Below are 21,691 nucleotides of genomic sequence, written 5' to 3'. Positions count from 1 at the left end.
GTAAATTTAGTGTATGAATTCGTCCTAACAAAATAACTTATTTAAAACTAAATGAAAGTCTCTTCTTAATACAGGTATAATGAAAGTGACATTATGCACAGTTAGGGCCCAGTTACACAGACGGTCGGTCCCCAATCGGTCATTTAATTTTAAATTTACTCGCTGTTATGATCGGTTGTCATGCGTGATTTTTTTATGGTTTTCTGTGTAAACGGCCATCGGTGACAGAAAGCAAACTCAAACGGGAATGGTTCGATGATTAAATGCTGAAATACTTTTGGTTTTTATCGTTTGTAAATCGGAGCTAAATCGGGCGTAACGCTGATTAATCGGTGTTTGATAACTAGTCATCAGTGGTTAAACACTTTCCGTCAGATATGGCCGGTGATTCATATTTGGTTATCTTTGTCCGATCGGCTTGCACATCTCGTGATATAGGTTGCCGTCGGTAATTTTTAAAATATTTTCACCGATCGAGAATTTTAGACGTGTTTAAAAATCCCAATCGGTAATTTTTCACCGATGAAACTTATCTTTCCCCAATAGCAGTTGATAGGTGGAAAACAGGTGACCAATAGGTGATATCGGTGATAAATACGTTGTCATCGGTTCACTCCATAAGTTGGCTAAAAAAAACTGCCGATCAATCACCGATGGCTCTGTGTAACTGGGGTGTTAAATGTTGATGCTGCACATCAAAGACGCCACCAAATGATGTGAACAGTCAATCAGCATTGAAACTCGTTCTCTGTTACAGTTGAGTATCCGAAGCACCATGTTCTTAGTATGTGCTGGTTGCATATTTTTGTGAAAAAGTAGAACCCAATGCATAAATTCACAAAGAAATGCCATGTCTGAAATTCTGAAATGTTTGTCTGTTGCGACAAAGATTAAAACGTCTAGTCGAAGCAAAATAAATTTGATAAGTAAAATTGAAATGATTGGTAAACTTAAAATAAATTCAACACTAGACGCCGCGGTATAGGCGAGTTATCAGGTAAAAATATTTAAAACGTCACCTAAGTGACCAATAACCAAAGTGACCCGAATATCGACAATGTTTATTTTTTATACATTATATATTTTACACAAAACATTTGTGATTACCAATTTATTTATTTCATTTGCCATTTTAAAAGTCAATCTTTTAAAACACACATTTAGATTATCTCAGCTTGACAGTAAAAGTGAGCATAATGTCACTTGACCTATGTTGGCCGGTAGCGTCCATTTTAAAGCCACGAGAAATTTTACCGTAAGTTTATAAAATGTCGCGGGCAACTTTTAAATCCGCGAGATTTTATGTCGAATTTGTATAAAAAGTCGTGGCTTATAGAAACTATTTTCTGTCAAACTTTTTTCGTAAAAAGGTGAAGTTTCCAAAGAAAACCGCGACATTTTCTGTCTTCATAGCAGACTAAGCAACACAAACATAATTATGTATACTTTAGATAGCCACTTGTGGCCATTATAATCCGCGAGATTTTTTATGCATACCTCATAAAATGTCTAGTTAGAACGTTAACTTTTGACTTTTTATACCGGGAAATATCTCTGCGCAAAAAATCGCCGCGATATTTTATGACACTCTTGTTGAGGAATCATTCATTTTCCCCCTCGTCTTTTTGCAGAATTTTTACAACACTTGCAAAAACGTGGCGGATTTCTTTCTGTTCCTCGACTTTTTTAGACAATCGAGGGATAATCTGTAGTGTCAAACCATGGACGCTACCGGCCACTGGAGTCAAAATGTACCTTGCTGTTCCCAACAACTGTTCTAAAATATCGAGGTTTATACGTTCCCCGCGACATTTTGCACGTAACTGCAGAAAATCTTGTATGTTGCCCGCGACATTTTATGATAAACAATAAAAATTTTCGCCGCAACCGGCCACCATATCTACTTACTTTTTTATCGAATGTATGGTAGCGGTTATGGCCCAAAATCCAGTGAATACTTTTCACCGACTTAGCGGGTGATTCACTCCTGGAAATCGGTGTAGGTGTTGGCTCTAACCTGGTATGACGTGACGAGTAATCGTCATCATGAACACGTGAATGATTGCTAAAAATAGAACAATAACAATATAGTGACTCATTCGCAAATTTAACAAAAACAAAACAAAAGAACAACATATATATCAAATGAAAAGAAAATGATTCTATCCAAAAGAAATTTGTGAGAGAAATACATTGCATCTGTCAATGAAAGAAAAACGTTACATTAGTTCCATTTCAGTGTATTAAATATCTACAGTTGAAATATAGGAACACTTATATAAAATAGAATGTTTAATTGTTTATTGATCATATTCTTCCGGAAACATGTGTACTATTATTCAACGCTGGTTAGTGTTTAAATCTTACTTGAAATATTCTAATTGTCTGATTCCAGGAACGAATATCTAATTATATAGTTTATGTAATAGAAAGAGCACCGAAACACGAGGTTATCTGATTTGTACGAGGGGGCCTAGCCCCCGAGTATTAATCAGATTACCGAGTTTTTTGGTGTTCTTTCTCTTTTGTATCATAGTCAAACATAAAAACACGTTCCCTGTTGTCACAATATGAAACCCCGTCAAAAATGAACCAATGAGCGAACATCTGAATATGATATTTCTGTCGCTTTCCCTTTCTCTGCCGTCACAATATGTAAACCCCAGCAAAAATGAGCCAATCAATGGGCATGCTCTGGAGTGCGGGTAACTAATACCCGCACTCCAGTTAACGCACTGTGCATGTATATGTATACGATTTAACCCTGACACATTTTCAACAGAAAGGTCTCCAAACTATGATACAATACTATATTGTATCATAGTTTGGGGACCTTTCTGTTGAAAAAGTGTCAGAGTTAAATCGTATACATATACATGCACAGTGCGGTAACTGGAGTGCAGGTATCAGTTACCCGCACTCCAGATCATGCCCGTTGATTAGCTCATTTTTGCTGGGCTTTACATATTGTGACGGCAGAGAAAGGGAAAGCGGCAGAAATATCATATTCAGATGCTCGATCATTGGTTACTTTTTCCCGGGGTTTAAAATTGTGACAACAGGGAACGTGTTTTTATGTTTGACTACGATACAAATGAGAAAGAACACCAAAACACTCGGCAATCTGATTTATACTCGGGGGCTACGCCCCCTCGTACAAATCAGATATACTCGTGTTTCGATGCTCTTTCTATTACTTAAACCCTGTTTAGGCAAGCGTCCATTTTAGAATGGTATCAAAGTGTAGTAGCATATAAAGATTCGTTTTATTACTTAAAACTATCTACATTATTTTGAACCTACCTTGTTCTTTCATTAATTAATACTCATTAAAATGTTTGCTCTTTTACTAATGCTGTGACTTTACTTCCTAAATTAAAATCCATCCGAAATAAAAACATGTTATCATAATTATCAAGTACAGATTATAAACATACCTTTGATAGAGTTGTAGATGGGAATCGTCAATCTCTCTCCCCATGTTCCAGGGTACCGCTCGGACAGTGGGGGTTATTGCAGCGTTCTTGAATCTTGGGGCAGTTGCCGAGTACGGGCTCGTACTTTTGAAGGATTTTGGTGGCGGGACGAGCATCCGTATCTGTGGGCTTAACTCCGGTATTCTGAGGGAAAAACACATATTTCAGATTTGTAGGTTTCTGTATTCTATTACATGTCAATATGCATTTTAAGGGGCGACTAATTTCTTCAAATCTGAATAATCTTTAGCTCGCAGTTCTATCCCATTGTATCGGAGACCGTGCATGTAATAACAATTTGGCTAGTAATCCTTTAAACTTTAAAGATACGTACATGTAACATTAATTTACAATTTTCTGTAACATTCACATCAACAAGTCACAGGGCATATATGTAAAGGAAGTTCTTAAAATATTATCAATTTCCTAAACCTTTTTTTCTCAGAACCGGAACATTATTTCCGGAATTCATTTCAGTAATCCGAACGCCAAATTTCATTTAAATACATATTACATAGGTTTTAAGCAGACATTAACATATGTTTTATCACTTCAACTCCTTTTTAATACATATTCCCTCAATGGTTTTTAAGAAAATTAAATATCAATTATATGTACCTTATGATTTTCTCATAACCATACCGGCTCCATACTTTATCGTTTGATTTAGACTCGTCATGCCCATGCGAATTATCTGTATCGGAGTTCGGCGTCAGATCCCCGGGTCGCGGCGACAGTCTAGGTAATCTATACGGTGTACAACTTGATGTCATGTCGTCATCATCTAATGACAAATTAAACGAAGACTCCCGGGTCATAGGTTGTGGGAGACGACCACTGTCGGGCTGCCCACGTGACTTGTTCCATCTGCAAAACATAAAATAAGCTTACAAATTACTCCTGATACAAAGTTCATTAAGTGACATTACCAAAAAGGTTTTCTTTTCAATTAATTCGCTTTTCTTCAAAATCCGTTTAAACTAAAAACAGTATTTTGTTAAATCGAGACAAAGTTAAACAAATGAAGAAGAAAACAATTGCCTGAATAAAAGAAGAAATTAATATATAGCAAAAAGATATATCCATAACTATATCTTAGTGGCTGTCTTTGGTGCTTTGTAGGAGCACATTTGTCTCGGAGCACATTTGTCTCACGAAGTGTGACCGATGTGTTTGTAAACATTCATATTTGCGGCAAATTGGAAATGAGACAGATGTGTTCGATACACAATAGGAAGGACACTCGAAACACATTTGTCTCACGCGATAGCTATGACGTACGCATGCTGATATGTATTCCGCATTTGGACACTGACCGGGATCCTCGCAAAGTTCGATGAATAGTTCAATGCCCCGTGTATATGTCGAACCTACAGCGGTTAGGGACAAGTGGTTGTTTTTTTTTTAATCAATCGGCTACGGAGGCCCTTAAATGATCTATGGAAGAAAATAAGAAGACCATTACACACGTATTTTGTTTTCATCAGAAATATATGTATGTAAAAATCGTCATTTTCCAAGAATTGCGGCTTTCAGATCCACCATTGAAAAAGCACTTACAACATGTATTCATGAGTTCCTGTAATGCCATAATTATGGAATATCGGACGACTCAGAACCGTGCGAGACACGACATTCCGATGAGACACGAAGCGAGGCACGATATTGTAACACGAGATCTTACAATGTCGAATTATCCCGTACCACGAGATTTCAGAAATGAATACATTTTTACTTCTTTAGATAGAGCAAGTAATTCAAATAATGATTTCTGAGGAAGTTAGATGCTTGTAATCTAAAGAAATTCGCGATAAATGTGAAATAATGCGTCATAAAAAATGTAGTATTTTGACTTCAATACAAAATTATAAATCACTTCAACTGTACAAACTGCAAAAAAGCAGCAGATGAAAAATGCTTTAGGTAATTAGCTAATGAGTAACTTTTTGGAGCTATAAAAGTATACAAAAATACAAAGCTTTTAAGGAATACAAATAAAAGCATTTCTCTGGCATAATGGGCCTTTAAGTGATTTTATGTAGACTATAAAGGGAATACTACTTAGCGGTATATGACCTGGAATCAATTTCTTATCTCGCGTCGACGAACTAGATGCGAAGCGAAATGCGAGATTTCGGCAAGATGCGAAACGAGTCACGATATTGTCATTCAATATCAACCGATTACGGTGTTCTGTTTGGACATAAGTAACATTTTGACTCCCTGAACAGCTATGCGCAATGGTACAAAGGTGAAATTGAGGTGGTACGATGATTAAAACACGATGACACGATAGTGAAATCACGATGATGCGATGACACGATAGAGAAAATAATATCGCGTTTTCATCATCATGCCATCGCAGTTTCATCATATCGTACCATCGTATTTTCGCCATCGTAACATCGTCTTTCACCATAGTATCATCACGTTTTCATCATCGAACCTTCGTTGTTTCACCATCGTACAATCGTTGTTTCACCATCGTACAGTCGTTGTTTCACGTTCGTACCATTATGTTTTCACCATCGCACCATCGCGTTTTCATCAACGTAACATCGTGCCACCGCGCTGTCACCATTGAACCATCGTGAACGGGATTTAGTTTGTTTCAGTGTACGCCTTCAGGTTAAGTCAATCAATGTCTTGAATTAGAGATATTATAATTAATATTTCACTTTAGGTTTTCATAAAGAAAGCATAAGCAAACCTATTGATGATTACACTTGACATGAGGTAAAACGGCGAACCTCGATTCTAAAAAAGAATTTCTGCCGTGGGAATAATGTGACAAATAATTCATAAAAAATGACATGAGACAAATGTGCTTTCTTGTCCCTTTAAAAACACATGAGACAAATGTGCTTTCTTGTCCCTTAAAAACTTGATCGGAGCACATTTGTCACACAAATGAGTCTTTTGGGGTAGACATTTGAGGTCCCATTTGTCTCATGTGGGACAAATGCGACCGCATTGGTCTTACGTAGGACAAATGTGCTCCGAGACAAATGTGCTCCTACATTGCTTTTATTCTACAATGTATTAAGGTAGAACGCGACACTTTGCGAACTTTCAAGGAGCGTCTCGTAAATAAGCATGTAAAAATTGATCATATTTCTGATTAGATTCCGTTTGATTTTATTTCAATAGTTTCAGCCAATTTTTTTACACACGACATCAAAGTTGTTTACCATTAAAGCTCGTTTTTGTACATGACGTCGTTGCGAACCCTTGGCAACTGTTACGGGTACCTGCCAATTTTCAAGACGCTACTCGAAAGTTCGCAGTGTCGCGTTCTACCTTAAAGTAATACACAAAGTTTGTCGTTTTGTAAAGATTCAAGTAGAGTCAGCATTAATGACATACAAAATACGGCTGCACCGTTCCATATTCATCTTATATTCCGCACTTTGAGGTCAAAATCGAGAAATGAACCCCAAAGAGCGTTAGTATGCTACACATCAACGCAGTTTGGGTTCCAAAGTTCTGAAGGTGTCAACTTAGTATATATACTAAGTACTGCCTTATTTTCGATCAGCAAACTTGATTCATTAAGGTGAAGTTCAAGATGATATTTGATTCGATATTTAAATACATCACTGTCATTTAAACTCTGTTGTAGCAGTAATAAAGTAATTTGAGAAGAAAATATAGTTTGTAAAACAATTAACATCTACACGGAAAGACCATGATCACTCGATCATTTAATTTATTTTTGGCAAAAGCTGTCGTTTGAAGTCTTTATGTCATTGATTCAAATAATTACGTTTGTCAGGTATCAATCATGTAATTTCGTGAAAAATTAATGCCGCTATTAGTATCAAAAGTACATGTAGTCTTATTGTCCGAAATTTTTGGATTTTTTTTGGGACTTCAATGAAATGACATGAGTGAAATTTAATACATGTAAGCTTAATCAATGAAATCGTATCTCTTTTATGTCCCACCAACACTGCTGCCATTTTGATATGATCGCCAAATCAGAAAATTGATGACATATTTTTCAAAAATTACCTAAAAATAATGACGTGAATTTCATCTAAATATGCATTTATAATCGCAACAATTTAGAATCGATCTTGGAAGCCATCTTAATGTTTCATTTTTCCATTGTTGACAGCATTTTAGGAGTACATTTGTCTCGGAACACATTTGTCTTACGTAAGACCGATGCGGTGACTTGCGGTCGCATTTGTCCCACAGAGACAAATGGGACCTCGAATGTCTATCCAAAAAAACACAACTTATTTGTATGACAAATGTTCTCCGATCCAGTTTTTTTCAAGGGACAAGAAAGCACATTTGTCTCATGTTTTTTAAGGGATAAGAATACGCATTTGTCTCGTGTCATTTTTTATGAATTATTTGTCGAGGTTCGCCGTTTTACGACCGGGGTTACACCGGGAAAGCACCGTAGTACTGCCGGCACAAATCGGGGATGATCCGGAGTGTGATATAGCCGGTCAATGCTGACAGAGCTACGGTTGATCCCGACAGAGCCTTGGAGGATGACGATGAAGCTACGGTTAATCCCGATAGAGCCCCGGCAAAGTCCGGTTCATTTAAAAAGAATCACGGCAATTTGCGATGATTGCACTTGTTTGTATTTAAACCCTTCCCATTTCCCTTCTGTCCAGTCTTGCATTATTCAGAAAATCATCATGAATAACTTATAAAATAGGAGAAACTATCATTTAAAATTGAAACAAATGGAGTTACAACTAAAACTTAAACAAACACGTATCAACGTCATAATATTCGCGCGTTTTCTATCCATCGGGGTTCTACCGGGGTTCTGCAGGGATCGTCCTAGGCTCTGTCGGGGCTCTGTCTGTGTTGACCGGGGCTCTGCCTGTGTCATCCGGGGCTCAGTCATGACATTTCCGGCATTTGTAAAACTTGTGAAACGCCAGTCTGATATGCAAGAAAAATAATGTTTGAACTGAAATGCAGATAACTCGGAAAGGAGGCAGACGACATCTATTTTTTTTTACATAAACTGTTTCTGTTATCTCATATATTAAGATCATGTGTTTAATTAAATTATATTACGTATATATATGTAACCACAGCATATACACAGTAATTTTTCTCATTTAATTGGGAAGAGGCCTTAGCCTCTTGATTTTGGGAAAACTTATCGCCGAAATTGCTATTTTGGGAAGCAAAAAGGCATGTTTAAGTTCAGATTTTTGGTAAAACTGTATGATTTTAAAGAAAATTTCAATTGGGAAGAGGCCTTATATTGGGCTCTGTTATATAAGCAGGAAAATCACTGACCCAGTATATTTTTCAATATTTTTAAACTCAAAATAAAAGATAAACATTGTAATCTTCTATAAGTCAGATTAATCAACAGTGTTGTAGCACGCATTCTTAAGATAATATTTTATTCAAATTTCATCTATAGATACGATTTTATCTTAAGTTGCCAAATGACCTTGGAGTGTTTTGTTAGTTGGGGGCTTTAAAGTACCCCCAAAAAAGCAATTTGACAGCCGGCGAATTCTATAAGCTGATATGCATTTACCTTTCAACGATTTAAGATTATAGCGCGTGTACTTTAACACCAAAATAATGTTATATAAATTGCAATTTTATCTCACAATAAGATCTCCTAACATTATGTTGAAAACGCATTCTTGGAGGCCATGATTTGAAATCCTGGCTACACTGTCAAAATTTGTCGCCAGATGTTTACAACAAAGGCGCTAATCATTTAATCTTTATAAATGATTTAGATAATTCGAAGTAAATCTTCTCGCATGTACGAGAAATGACTCATCTTGATGCAAGCGGTTATTGAATTTCTGTGGTTACTTAGCATTTAAATATATGTGAATTGTGTTATTATTTGTAACATTCGAAGAGTCCATTGGCAGTAAGACAGACGTTATTTATTTTTGTTTGTTTTAAAATGCTATATGACAGATGATTTTCTCAGTCTCCATTGACGGTCAGACACGCTGTATTTAACATTGAATCTTTTTCTCATGACCGTTTGCTTAAATGACGGGTGAGTTCATTTTACCGAACATTGTACCTATACAGTATATAATCGCTCAAAGAACGCTTACCTAAGTACATGGCTCCCTCTGTATGGATCACTTAAAATCACAGGGGGCTGTACCGGCGGTATCGCAATTGGTGGTAAATGAAAATCCACACTCATTTTATTTAATGTTTTCTTTTCCTTTTTACGAAGCAAATAAAACACAATGAAAATATTTTTTTGCAAATTGTTTGTATTTGTCAATTTTTATAGTTTGAGAATAATAAACACTTTTTGCAATGAATAACGTCATTTCAGATCCTTTCAAAAATAAACAGCAAAATAATCCTTTTCTTTTGTTTAAATCATTTTTGACAAATTGATTATCAAACGTTTTTGTAAAAGAAGTTCTTGTGAGGCATGCGGATTTAGAAGTATACCTTTTGAATAAATATCCATTTTTCGAGTATCTTAGTTGAAAAAAAGCAAGAGATTTGTTTGAAAAGATACAATTGAATTTCAGATTTAAAAGCAATTCGATAATGTATTCAAATGTACCTATAATTATCACTGTGTAACTTAAGGGATATTGATATGTTTATAAAGCTACGTGATATCCGACTACTATTACATTATTTAGTTAAATAAACCTCACATTTCGCGGCTTTAACTTATTTATGTATATCCCCCACGAAATCAACACAATTCCACATTACAAACTGTATCAAAATATAACTTAATAAAAGAATACGCCCTAATTTTGTTCCAAACTATGTCAATTAAACTCTTAAAATGTTTACAACTTTGTTACAAATATATTGTCAATATTTCGCCAAGCGGGGATATTTCACGTATCAAATTACCACTTTAAAAATCTTTTTTTATGAATACAAATATCGGGTTTATTCAATAATTTTGACAGCACGTTACAACTAAATAGAAGGATAATCGATGACATGTAGAGCATTTATTATTTGATCAATGTTTCATTAATACCAGCTTTACTACACTAGTAGTTTTTTTTATCGGATAAGCACGCGCACTTAAGAGATTAAACAGTTAAGACGATGCACGTGCTTTACATGTATCACTCAGGTTATATAAATGTGACAGTTTGCAAGATCATTTAAAATCGGAACTGTTAGCAGTTGCGTATTGGCGCACATTAGTCGTTTCCACCCAATCACCACCCCCCCCCCCATTTTAAAAGTAGTTTATTTATAAGTTCTACCAGTTCTTGTTAAATACATTGTTCCATTAATTGTCAAGAAAGCAGGAAATGATGTAAAATACTTTGTTGTTTTTGTTTTTTACTATTTTGTTGTTTTATTTTCAGGAGGGGATATATACTTGTACTTAAAATGTTTCTTCGTTTCATCATTTAAGCCTATTAAGCAAATACTTATAGAAATTGCAGCTTTACTTTGGATTGTACATTGTAATATACGTTATATTTAAAACATGATATGTTTATATTTTCAGTATGAAATTTTTGCCCTTCTTACCCGAACGTGTGGACTCACACCTGATAGTAACTTATATAACTGCTTTGGAAATGTTTGAATTCAAAATATACAACAATTTTAACAACGTTTTTATTAAAAAAACTTTAATTCATAAAACATGTGGAAATATCCTGTACAATATGTCATCATCATCCATCCGTCCGTTCGTTCGTTCGTTCGTCCATCCGTCCGTCCGTCCGTTCCGTCCGTTCCTTCCTTCCTTCCTTCCTTCCTTCCTTCCTTCCTTCCTTCCTTCCTTCCTTCCTTCCTTCCTTCCTTCCTTCCTTCCTTCCTTCCTTCCTTCCTTCCTTCCTTCCTTCCTTCCTTCCTTCCTTCCCATTCATTCATTCATTCATTCATTCATTCATCCTAAGCGACGTGATCGAGGGGATGTTATTCATACAGTATCTTTTATCAATTCTTAATTATCTGCACTTTGGTCTAGCCTAACTTATATTACATAATATGTTTTCGTTTTTTTTCCTTTCATGGATATACAAAATTTATATCGTAGAAAACAATTTGAGATTGATTTATACTTCTGTTAATATATAATATATACCAATCGTTTTAAAAAGTCATGTACATATTTACAAATTCACAAAATGCTATTTGATATTATTTCAATTTGCATAATCACCCATGACAATGTTTAGATGATTTAGCAGACATTTATATTGTGTTTTATAATCTGTTGTAGGGTCAGTCGTAAAATATATTTAATCTGATTACACGGCTTATCTTTTCAAGCATGTCAATTGACCCATATTTGACAGTAGAATGTCACTATACTTCACAAAAAAGTTTTTGAACACACCAAAAAGTTCATAAAAAATTGTCCATACAATTTAAAGTTAAAGAACATTTGTTAAATTCATTTATCACTCAACGCTATATTACATGTATTTTATCATTCGCATATATATTATATCATTTAATGTCATTAAACCATCCACTGTTATATCATTACTGCCATTATACCATTCACTGTTATATCATTTACTGCCATTATACCATTCACTGTTATATCATTTACTGCCATTGTACCATCCACTGTTATATCATTTTCTGCCATTATACCATTCACTGTTATATTCATTTACTGCCATTATACCCATTCACTGTTATATCGTTTACTGTCCTTATACCATTCACTGTTATATCATTTTCTGCCATTATACCATTTCACTGTTATATCATTTACTGCCATTATACCATTCACTGTTATATCGTTTACTGTCCTTAATACCATTCACTGTTATATCATTTTCTGCCATTATACCATTCACTGTTATATCATTTACTGGCCATTATACCATTCACTGTTATAGTCATTTTCTGCCATTAAACCATTCACTGTTTATATCATTTACTGCCATTATACCATTCACTGTTATATCATTTACTGCCATTATACCATTCACTGTTATATCATTTTCTGCCATTATACCATTCACTGTTATATCATTTACTGCCATTATACCATTCACTGTTATATCATTTACTGGCCATTATACCATTCACTACCACATTATATATTTCACTGCTACATTATATATCATTCAATGACATTTTATTATCTGTTGATATTTTATATGATTCACAATTACATTAAATCATTCGTTACCGCATTATATCATTCCCTGCTACATATAAATCATTCACTGACATATTTTATTATTTACTGATATTTTTATATGATTCACTATTACATTAAATCATTCGTTACCACATTATATCATTCCCTGCTAAATTAAATCATTTACTGAAATATTTTATTATCTACCGGTATTTTATATGATTCACTTTTATATTAAATCATTCGTTACCACATTATATCATTCATTGCTACATTATATCATTCCCTGCTAATATTAAATCATTCGCTGCTTCATTATATCATTCACTGATATATTTTATCATTCACTGCTACATTATATCATCACTTTTACATTATATCATTCACTGCTACATTTTTATCATTCACTATTACATTACATCATTCACTGTTCCATTATATCATTTACTGCTACATTATATCATTCACTGGTACATTTTATCATTCACTGGTACATTTTTATCATTCACTATTACATTACATCATTCACTGTTCCATTATATCATTTACTGCTACATTATATCATTCACTGCTACATTTTATCATTCATTGATTCATTTTTATTTACTGATTATATATGATTCATATTGCATTAAATAATTTGTTACCACTTTATATCATTCACTGTTTCATTATATCATTCACTGCTACATTTTATCATTCACTGCTACATTATATCATTCACTGCTACATTATATCAGTCACTGCTAAATTATTTCATTCACTGCTACATTATATCATTCACTGCTACATTATATCATTCACTGCTAATTTATTGCATTCACTGCTAAATTATTTCATTCACTGTTACATTATATCATTCACTGCTACATTATATCATTCACTGCTAAATTATTTCATTCACTGCTACATTATATCATTCACTGCTCAATTTTATCATTCACTGGTACATTATATCATTCACTGCTACATTATATCATTCACTGCTACATTATATCATTCACTGTTTCATTTATTCATTCACTGCTACATTATATCAGTCACTGCTTCATTTTACATTCACTGCTACATTATATCATTCACTGCTACATTATATCATTCACTGCTACATTATATCATTCACTACTCGATTAAAATCATTCACTGCTATATTATATCATTCACTGCTACATTATATCATTCACTACTCGATTAAAATCACTCACTGCTACATTATATCCATTCACTGCTACATTATATCATTCACTGCTACATTATATCATTCACTGCTACATTATATCATTCACTGCTACATTTTATCATTCATTGATTCATTTTTATTTACTGATTATATATGATTCATATTGCATTAAATAATTTGTTACCACTTTATATCATTCACTGTTTCATTATATCATTCACTGCTACATTTTATCATTCACTGCTACATTATATCATTCACTGCTACATTATATCAGTCACTGCTAAATTATTTCATTCACTGCTACATTATATCATTCACTGCTACATTATATCATTCACTGCTAATTTATTGCATTCACTGCTAAATTATTTCATTCACTGCTACATTATATCATTCACTGCTACATTATATCATTCACTGCTAAATTATTTCATTCACTGCTACATTATATCATTCACTGCTCAATTTTATCATTCACTGGTACATTATATCATTCACTGCTACATTATATCATTCACTACTACATTATATCATTCACTGTTTCATTTATTCATTCACTGCTACATTATATCAGTCACTGCTTCATTTTACATTCACTGCTACATTATATCATTCACTGCTACATTATATCATTCACTGCTACATTATATCATTCACTACTCGATTAAAATCATTCACTGCTATATTATATCATTCACTGCTACATTATATCATTCACTACTCGATTAAAATCACTCACTGCTACATTATATCATTCACTGCTACATTATATCATTCACTGCTACATTATATCATTCACTGCTACATTATATCATTCACTACTCGATTAAAATCATTCACTATTACATTATATCATTCATTGCTACATTATATCATTCACTGTTTTATTTAATTCTTCACTGCTACATTTAAATCATTCACTATTACATTACATCATTCACTGCTCCATTATATCATTCACTGCTACATTATATCATTCACTGCTACATTGTATCATTTACTGCTACATTATATCATTCACTGCTACATAATATCATTCACTGCTACATTATATCATTCACTACTCGATTAAATTAATTACCTGCTACATTATATCATTCACTGCTACATTATATCATTCACTGGTATATTAAATCATTCTCTAATTTACACTACTTAGACATTATATCATTTACCAAATCATTATATCATTCACTAATATATTCTATCATTCACTGCTCCATTATATCATTCACTGCTACATTATGTCATTCACTGCTCAATAATATTATTCATTACTACATAATAATTTTCACTGATATATATAATCGTTCAATTATTTCCATTACCAATACATTATATCATTTAAAGAAGCATTATATTATTCATTGACACATTATATATTATTTACTGTGGCAATATACTATACAATATATTTTTTTCACTGAAACACCATGATATCATTCACTGTTATCTGATACAATATTCACTGATATCTGATACAATATTCACTGATATTTGATACAATACTCAATGATATCTCATACATTATTCACTGATATATGACACAACATTCACCGATACCTGATACAATATTCACTGATAAATGATACAATATTCTCTGATATACCTGATGCAATATTCACTGATAACTGATACAATATTCACTGATATCTGATTCAATTGTCACTGAGATATGATACAATATTCACTGATACCTGATACAATATTCACTGAGATAATTATGATACAACATTCACTGAGATATGATACAATATTCACTGATACCTGATACAATATTCACTGATATCTGATACAATATTCACTGATATCTGATACAATTGTCACTTACATATGAAACAATATTCACTTATACCTGATACAATATTCACTGATATCTGATACAATATTCACTGAGTTATGATATAATATTCACTGATAACTGATACAATATTCACTTATATCTGATACAATATTCACTGAGATATGATACAATATTTACTGATATCTGATACAATATTCACTGATATCTGATACAATATTCACTGAGATATGATACAATATTTACTGATATCTGATACAATATTCACTGATATCTGATAAATATTTACTGAGATATGATACAATATTCACTGAAACCTGATACAATATTCACTGAGATATGATACAATATTCACTGAAACCTGATACAATATTCACTGATATCTGATACAATATTCACTGATATTTGATACAATATTCACTGAGATATGATACAATGTTCACTGAGATATGATGCAATATTCACTGATATCATTAACTGATGCATTATACTAACTGATTTGTTACACGTACATCGTTCACTTATAACTTATACTTTTCAATTACACAATAAAGTATTACATTTTACAGTATTATTTTTCACTTACATACCATATAATTCACTGATACAGCATATCATCACTATACATTATATCATTCACTCAGTGAGTGTGTGTACCATATGCAAAAAAAACTTTTTTTTCATTTACATGAACTATATATATACTGATAAGAAATGTTGTTCTTTTTTATATATTGATAAGAAATGTTGTTCTTTTTATAATCGTTTCGTATTTAAAGCTCTTGAAGGTTACTAGTTTTAATTTTATTATACGAACGGTTATCCTTTTAGAACAGTGTGGTATTGACGCAATCAATTTGAAGATAAACTTGTTAGGATTAAAGACTACTGCGTTAATAGAAAATGATATTTGAATCACCCAATATGTCGTAATCTTTGTATACTGTGCAGGCAATATGTTTGCCAAGGTAAATACATTAAAACATTTGAGACTGTTTTATGTTCTCTATCTAAACATTCAAACAATGTCTGAAGACGACAAAAATGATAAATGTGTTGTAGGCCTGATCCGTTTGATATTTCCCCACACCTTAAATCCCGTTTGCATCCAAATTAAACGATAAGCGTCAATGAAGAGTTACTTCCCTTAACGAATGAGATTATACTATGAAAGTTAGCTTATTGTATTGAATAAATCGTTTTATATGGCGGACAATTTAAAAATTATTGAAGAGTAGATGGATTTCATAAGCATGAAGTCCATTAGAAAGTACCATGAATTAATGAATATTTTACGAAATGTTAACTTTTACGAATCGAATCTAAAAATGATTTATTATCATGAGAAAATGTAAGTTTTTGTGACTTTAAAAAGAATGTCGCCTCTCATCGGAAAGTGTGGTTCTTTTTAGTCAAAATTCACGTAAAGTAAAACTTGCTCAAGGCCAGAAATTTGTTAGCATGCTCCTTTAAATGTTGACTATGAATTCATAACATTAATTTACTCGAACAAAATTAAGATATGTTAAAAAAGATGAATATTTACCGTCCGTCAATAGTGTGTTTTACACCGACATGTATATACTAGTACGGCTGTCGACGATTGAACGGTTGTCCATTTCATTGTACGGTGTGATAAAGGGAACATAGGATTTTCTTATTTATTACATGCGCACGCGATAGCTATTACGAGGCCACGAGATACTATTACGTGCTCACGCGATTGCTGTTACGTTCTAAAGAGATACTAATTACGTACGCACCCGATAACTATTACGTGCGCACGCAGATAGGTATTCCGCATTTGTACCCTGGTCGGGCTTCCTCGCATGAATAGTTCGACGCCCCAAGTTAGTGTCGAACCTACAGCGGTTAGGGACAAGTGGTTTTTTAAAATCACTCGGTCACGGAGAAGAAAATGAGAAGACCATCCCACACGTATTTTGTTTTCATCAGAACTGATTTTTTGTCTCACCATTGTACCATCGTAAAAGGGATTCCGTATGTTTCACCTCGAATTCTAAAAACAATTTCTGCATTGGGAATATATTTGACAACTAATTTATAAAAAAAAATGATATGAGACAAATGTGCTTTCTTGTCCCTTAAAAAGGATAAGACAAATGTGTTTTCTTGTCCCTTAAAAAACTTGATCGGAGCACATTTGTCACACAAATTTTTGGTAGACATTTGAGGTCTCATGTGGGACAAATGCGACCGATGCTTTTACGTAAGACAAATGTACTCTGAGACAAATGTGCTCCTACAGAGACTAGTGTCGTGGGTTGAGCGGTATTCGTCTGTTGCATTTGCATCTTTGTGATTTTTAAATATGAATTGTTAAAAAAAATCCCGAAATTATAAGAACCAAAGATAAAAGCTCTGCAAGAATTTGTTATAATTATTTATAAAAAAATATACATTATGTTTTGGTTTACTTAAATAATAAAAAAATTCGAAAGTAAAACTTGACGATTTTGCTTGAAATATTATTATTATGCATTGAGAACAGGCGGTGCTATATCTTTAATATAAAAACACACATAATCTACACATAATATAAAGAAAGTAATAATTGTACAACTTTAAGGTTTACGAAATATTTCCTCTTCAAATAACGAAAAGAAAAAGGAAAATAAATTTGAACACTTAATTGAATGCAAAAGTAAATCAAGATGAACCAAGGTCATCCAAATGATCTGAACAAGTGCTCGATTGACAACCAGGATTTTAATCAAGTGCACCGTGGTATACTGAACAATAAACCACTTAAATGAAGTGGTTCAAGTACAAATCCCACAAAAACCATTGAGATTATAGTCGCATTTAGGATTGTTTTAAAGTGTACTATTGATTTCTCTTGGTTTATTTCCTTCTGTTGTATTAAATGTTTAATTGTTCAAGCTATCTTATTAACTTCATTGGTTCCGTTTTGTGCATCTTCTCAAAGAGGTGATATTCAATAACGTATACTGTAAAGTACAGTGTACCGTTCGGACAATCATGACTTTATGTGAGCCTCGCCCGCAAATAAAAAATAATTATGGTGGTTCAAACGGAACACCATAATAATGTGTTAAGTCTGATAAACTTTAAGAGGTCATTATCTGCTGATTGTGATTTTGTATTACTCACACGTTTGAACTTGACCACACATATGTTGGGTAATGGACTAACCATGCCTTGAATTTGGAAGGGTTGATTTATTATGAGGGAGCAATGAAGTTTCATCACACTTGTCCTGTGACTTCCAAGCTGTTCATAGGGGTAGGAATTTGATAACCTCAACAGTCCACCCAGACAGACAACTTCAAGTAATCGGGGAACAAACTAGAAAACTCACTATTAAAAGTGTCATATAATAAGTAAAAACCAGACTCTAGCAGTCATATTAAAGTCATTCGAACTCAGCGAGCAATCACGATTATACCTAAAAACAGTTCATTATCAATATGATTCTTCTATGTACATTAAATTTTAAAGTTTTGAGTTTACCTCAACATAATATGATCTTTCAAAGATACATTTCTACATATATTTACATTTATATTAAAGAAATGTATCGCTTTAAAAACAGTGACTCAATATGACTGGTGCAGGACTGGAAAACTCCGTGAAACCATGCCTTGTAAAACTGGCGTGCCTGATATATGTATACCACAAAAAGGTGCTATAACATGAAACTGTCGTGCAAATCCTATAATTAGAAGTGCACTCAATTACCTTTTAGGTTTAGGTGGCGCTTTAGTAACGTATATATATGCCTGTTCCTGGTTTTCTAGATCACATATTTCTTCATATAATTCCCTTAACCCAACGTCCTGAACGGCGTACATGTGAACTGCCATCTTACGTAGAATATCTATCACTTTTATTAACTAAAAATAAGGCATCCGAACTAAAATATAGTAGGAAACGTAAACTGTCTTCTTAATAGATTTGTTTCCATAGCAACGTATTATTCCATTGTGATATTTTATTTCTACTAACAGTAGTTAGGTTACAGCAGAAAATAATACTATCTTAATATTTTTTATTTATTTTTTTGTTCTGTTGTTAAGTTTTGTAACAGTTTAAACATCCAATTAGAAAATTACCAAATGTTTATATGAAATAGTTTTTTAGTATCTCCAAAAATATGTATCTAGGTAGGTTTGTTCTATCAACAAACGTAATATAAGTCGATCTAAACTAACGTATTTAAAACGATAGTGATATGGCCATTTCGTCAATGAATATAATTATAAATTCTTTCCTAATATCCAATAAAACAAACACTATCACAAAGGTAGACCTAAATAGAATACTCCACCTGCTGAAATATTGTCACAGTAATTGTTCCCCGGTGTGTATTTTACATATTTTAATTTTATTTTTGTTACACACTCTGTTCAATACAGAGGTCTATTTTCTCTGTCTGGAGATTACGGTCGTTCATTGTTTACTTTGTGTGTTTTTAACATTTAAATGTAATCTAGTTAAAGTGGTTTTGTAATGTATTGTTTATAGCCGTATACCCGTATCAAGTAGAAAGGACTCGACAGCTAAATTTGAATAACAATGATCAATTATTCATAAGTGTGCCTTTTCTGTCTTTTGTTTATTTAAGGATCTAGTTGGAATTTCTTTATAAAGTATCAAAGGAATGGTTAAAAAATTTAAAATATGTTCCATACGTTACATTTATTTCCATTTTTTTATTTTCTATTACCGGTATCTTTTTTATCTTGAAGTTTACTAATTTTAAATGTCATAGACAGTGTAAAAATAACAAGAAAAAATCTGAGAATCGAAATATTCATATCAATATTTTTAAACGACTTAAAGATGAAAATTAGTTACTTTAATATATCTTTGGTAAATGAATTATGAAAATAACGTAAAGGACGAAATAACAAAAGCCGGTAAATTTACTTGTTGCAATTAATCGAACACTGAAATTCATAATTTCATTAACTTATATCAAGCAACATTAACTTTTAATTGGCCAAGAAGTTTAAGGTTTATGGTGGCTTTAGCTAGCGAGATAGTTATCATTTTTATCAGGAAACATTTTAAAATTATGCCTCCAGATTCATGGTAATTTTCATGAAAATATTGAAAATGGATCTAAAAGAAAAATATTGTAAATGGAATAAAGAAGGTAATTTACACGTTGCCAACGTCACTTACAAGAACGAGGTCAACATATGCAACAATAGACCTTACTACGTTAGTCACGCAGTAGAAATATGGTGATTTATACTTCAAAATCAGTCATTAATCTCACGTAACGTGTAAATTACTACTTGAATCTTAAATCTCTAAGTGTTGTTGACATTATTAATTACACATAATCATGTTAAATATCACACAGAAAAGAAAAAAAAATTCTAGATAAAGATATAGATCAATTTCAAAAAAATCAATATCATTTTTTTTATTAACTTATAATAAAATATGGTCATTAAGAGTTATTTAGATATTTATCCGAATTTTCATTTAATTATCTTGTGCAAGTTCACTGTTTAGTTTACTTAACATAAAATGAGCCGCGTCATGACAAAACCAACATAATGGGTTTGCGACCAGCATGGATCCAGACCAGCCTTACAAGTCTATTACAAGTAAAGAAACTGATAGCGAACAGCATGGATCCTGATCAGACTGCGCGGATGCGCAGGCTGGTCTGGATCCAGGCTGGTCGCAAACCCATAATGTTGGTTTTGTCATGACGCAGCTCAAATGTTTAATATGAGGAGATGAGATGAGCTTTGACCAGCATACGTTGTGAACAACGTGTAGGTTGTTTACTTACCGTTGACGTCTTGCACTGTAATCTGACATGACGTAGACCACATTTAGTAAATACACGTAAATAATTCCAAAGTAGTAGGAGTCACTTCCATTTTCCTATATTATGCTTATATCCTTGTTTTACAATTTCATAGAACAAAAGTTATTACATTTGTTGATCAAATAACTGATAAAGTCAAATGCCTTTCAGTGTTCTTATCACACACTACTTCAAATTACATTGACGATGAACGGATCATATCCCCCAAAATAATATTCAATAATTTTTAACGACGGGATAGGTTATTTGATGTCGTATGGGTAGCAATAAACGAATAAACAAGTAAATACATTTGGGAGAGAAAAGGAATTATAAAATA

General features: G+C 32.9%; 1 protein-coding gene across 4 annotated transcripts; it reads right to left on the bottom strand.

Annotated features, from left to right (window-relative positions):
* Positions 1-677: 677 nt before the first annotated feature.
* On the bottom strand, positions 678-21,593 carry LOC132741514 (uncharacterized). Of its 4 annotated transcripts, XM_060729703.1 has the most exons (5): positions 21,334-21,593; positions 19,260-19,414; positions 4,095-4,343; positions 3,438-3,620; positions 678-2,065 (listed from the first exon to the last, which is right to left on the bottom strand). In XM_060729703.1, exons 2-5 carry the CDS (start codon positions 19,382-19,384, stop codon positions 1,729-1,731), a joined length of 894 nt encoding a protein of 297 aa, XP_060585686.1. In that variant the 5' UTR covers positions 19,385-19,414; positions 21,334-21,593; the 3' UTR covers positions 678-1,728. The 4 variants fall into 4 exon arrangements, with proteins under 4 accessions (XP_060585686.1, XP_060585688.1, XP_060585685.1 ...); XM_060729705.1 differs by lacking the exon at positions 19,260-19,414; XM_060729702.1 differs by lacking the exon at positions 21,334-21,593 and having other exon boundaries at positions 19,260-19,895.
* Between the last annotated feature and the right edge of the window lie 98 nt (positions 21,594-21,691).

Source organism: Ruditapes philippinarum, unplaced genomic scaffold (assembly GCF_026571515.1).
Source record: "Ruditapes philippinarum isolate M1 unplaced genomic scaffold, ASM2657151v2 ctg10643_1_1_1_1, whole genome shotgun sequence".
Lineage (NCBI taxonomy): Eukaryota > Metazoa > Mollusca > Bivalvia > Venerida > Veneridae > Ruditapes > Ruditapes philippinarum.
The sequence above is the reverse complement of the archived record's forward strand: the minus strand, read 5'-3'. Positions and strand labels throughout refer to the sequence as shown.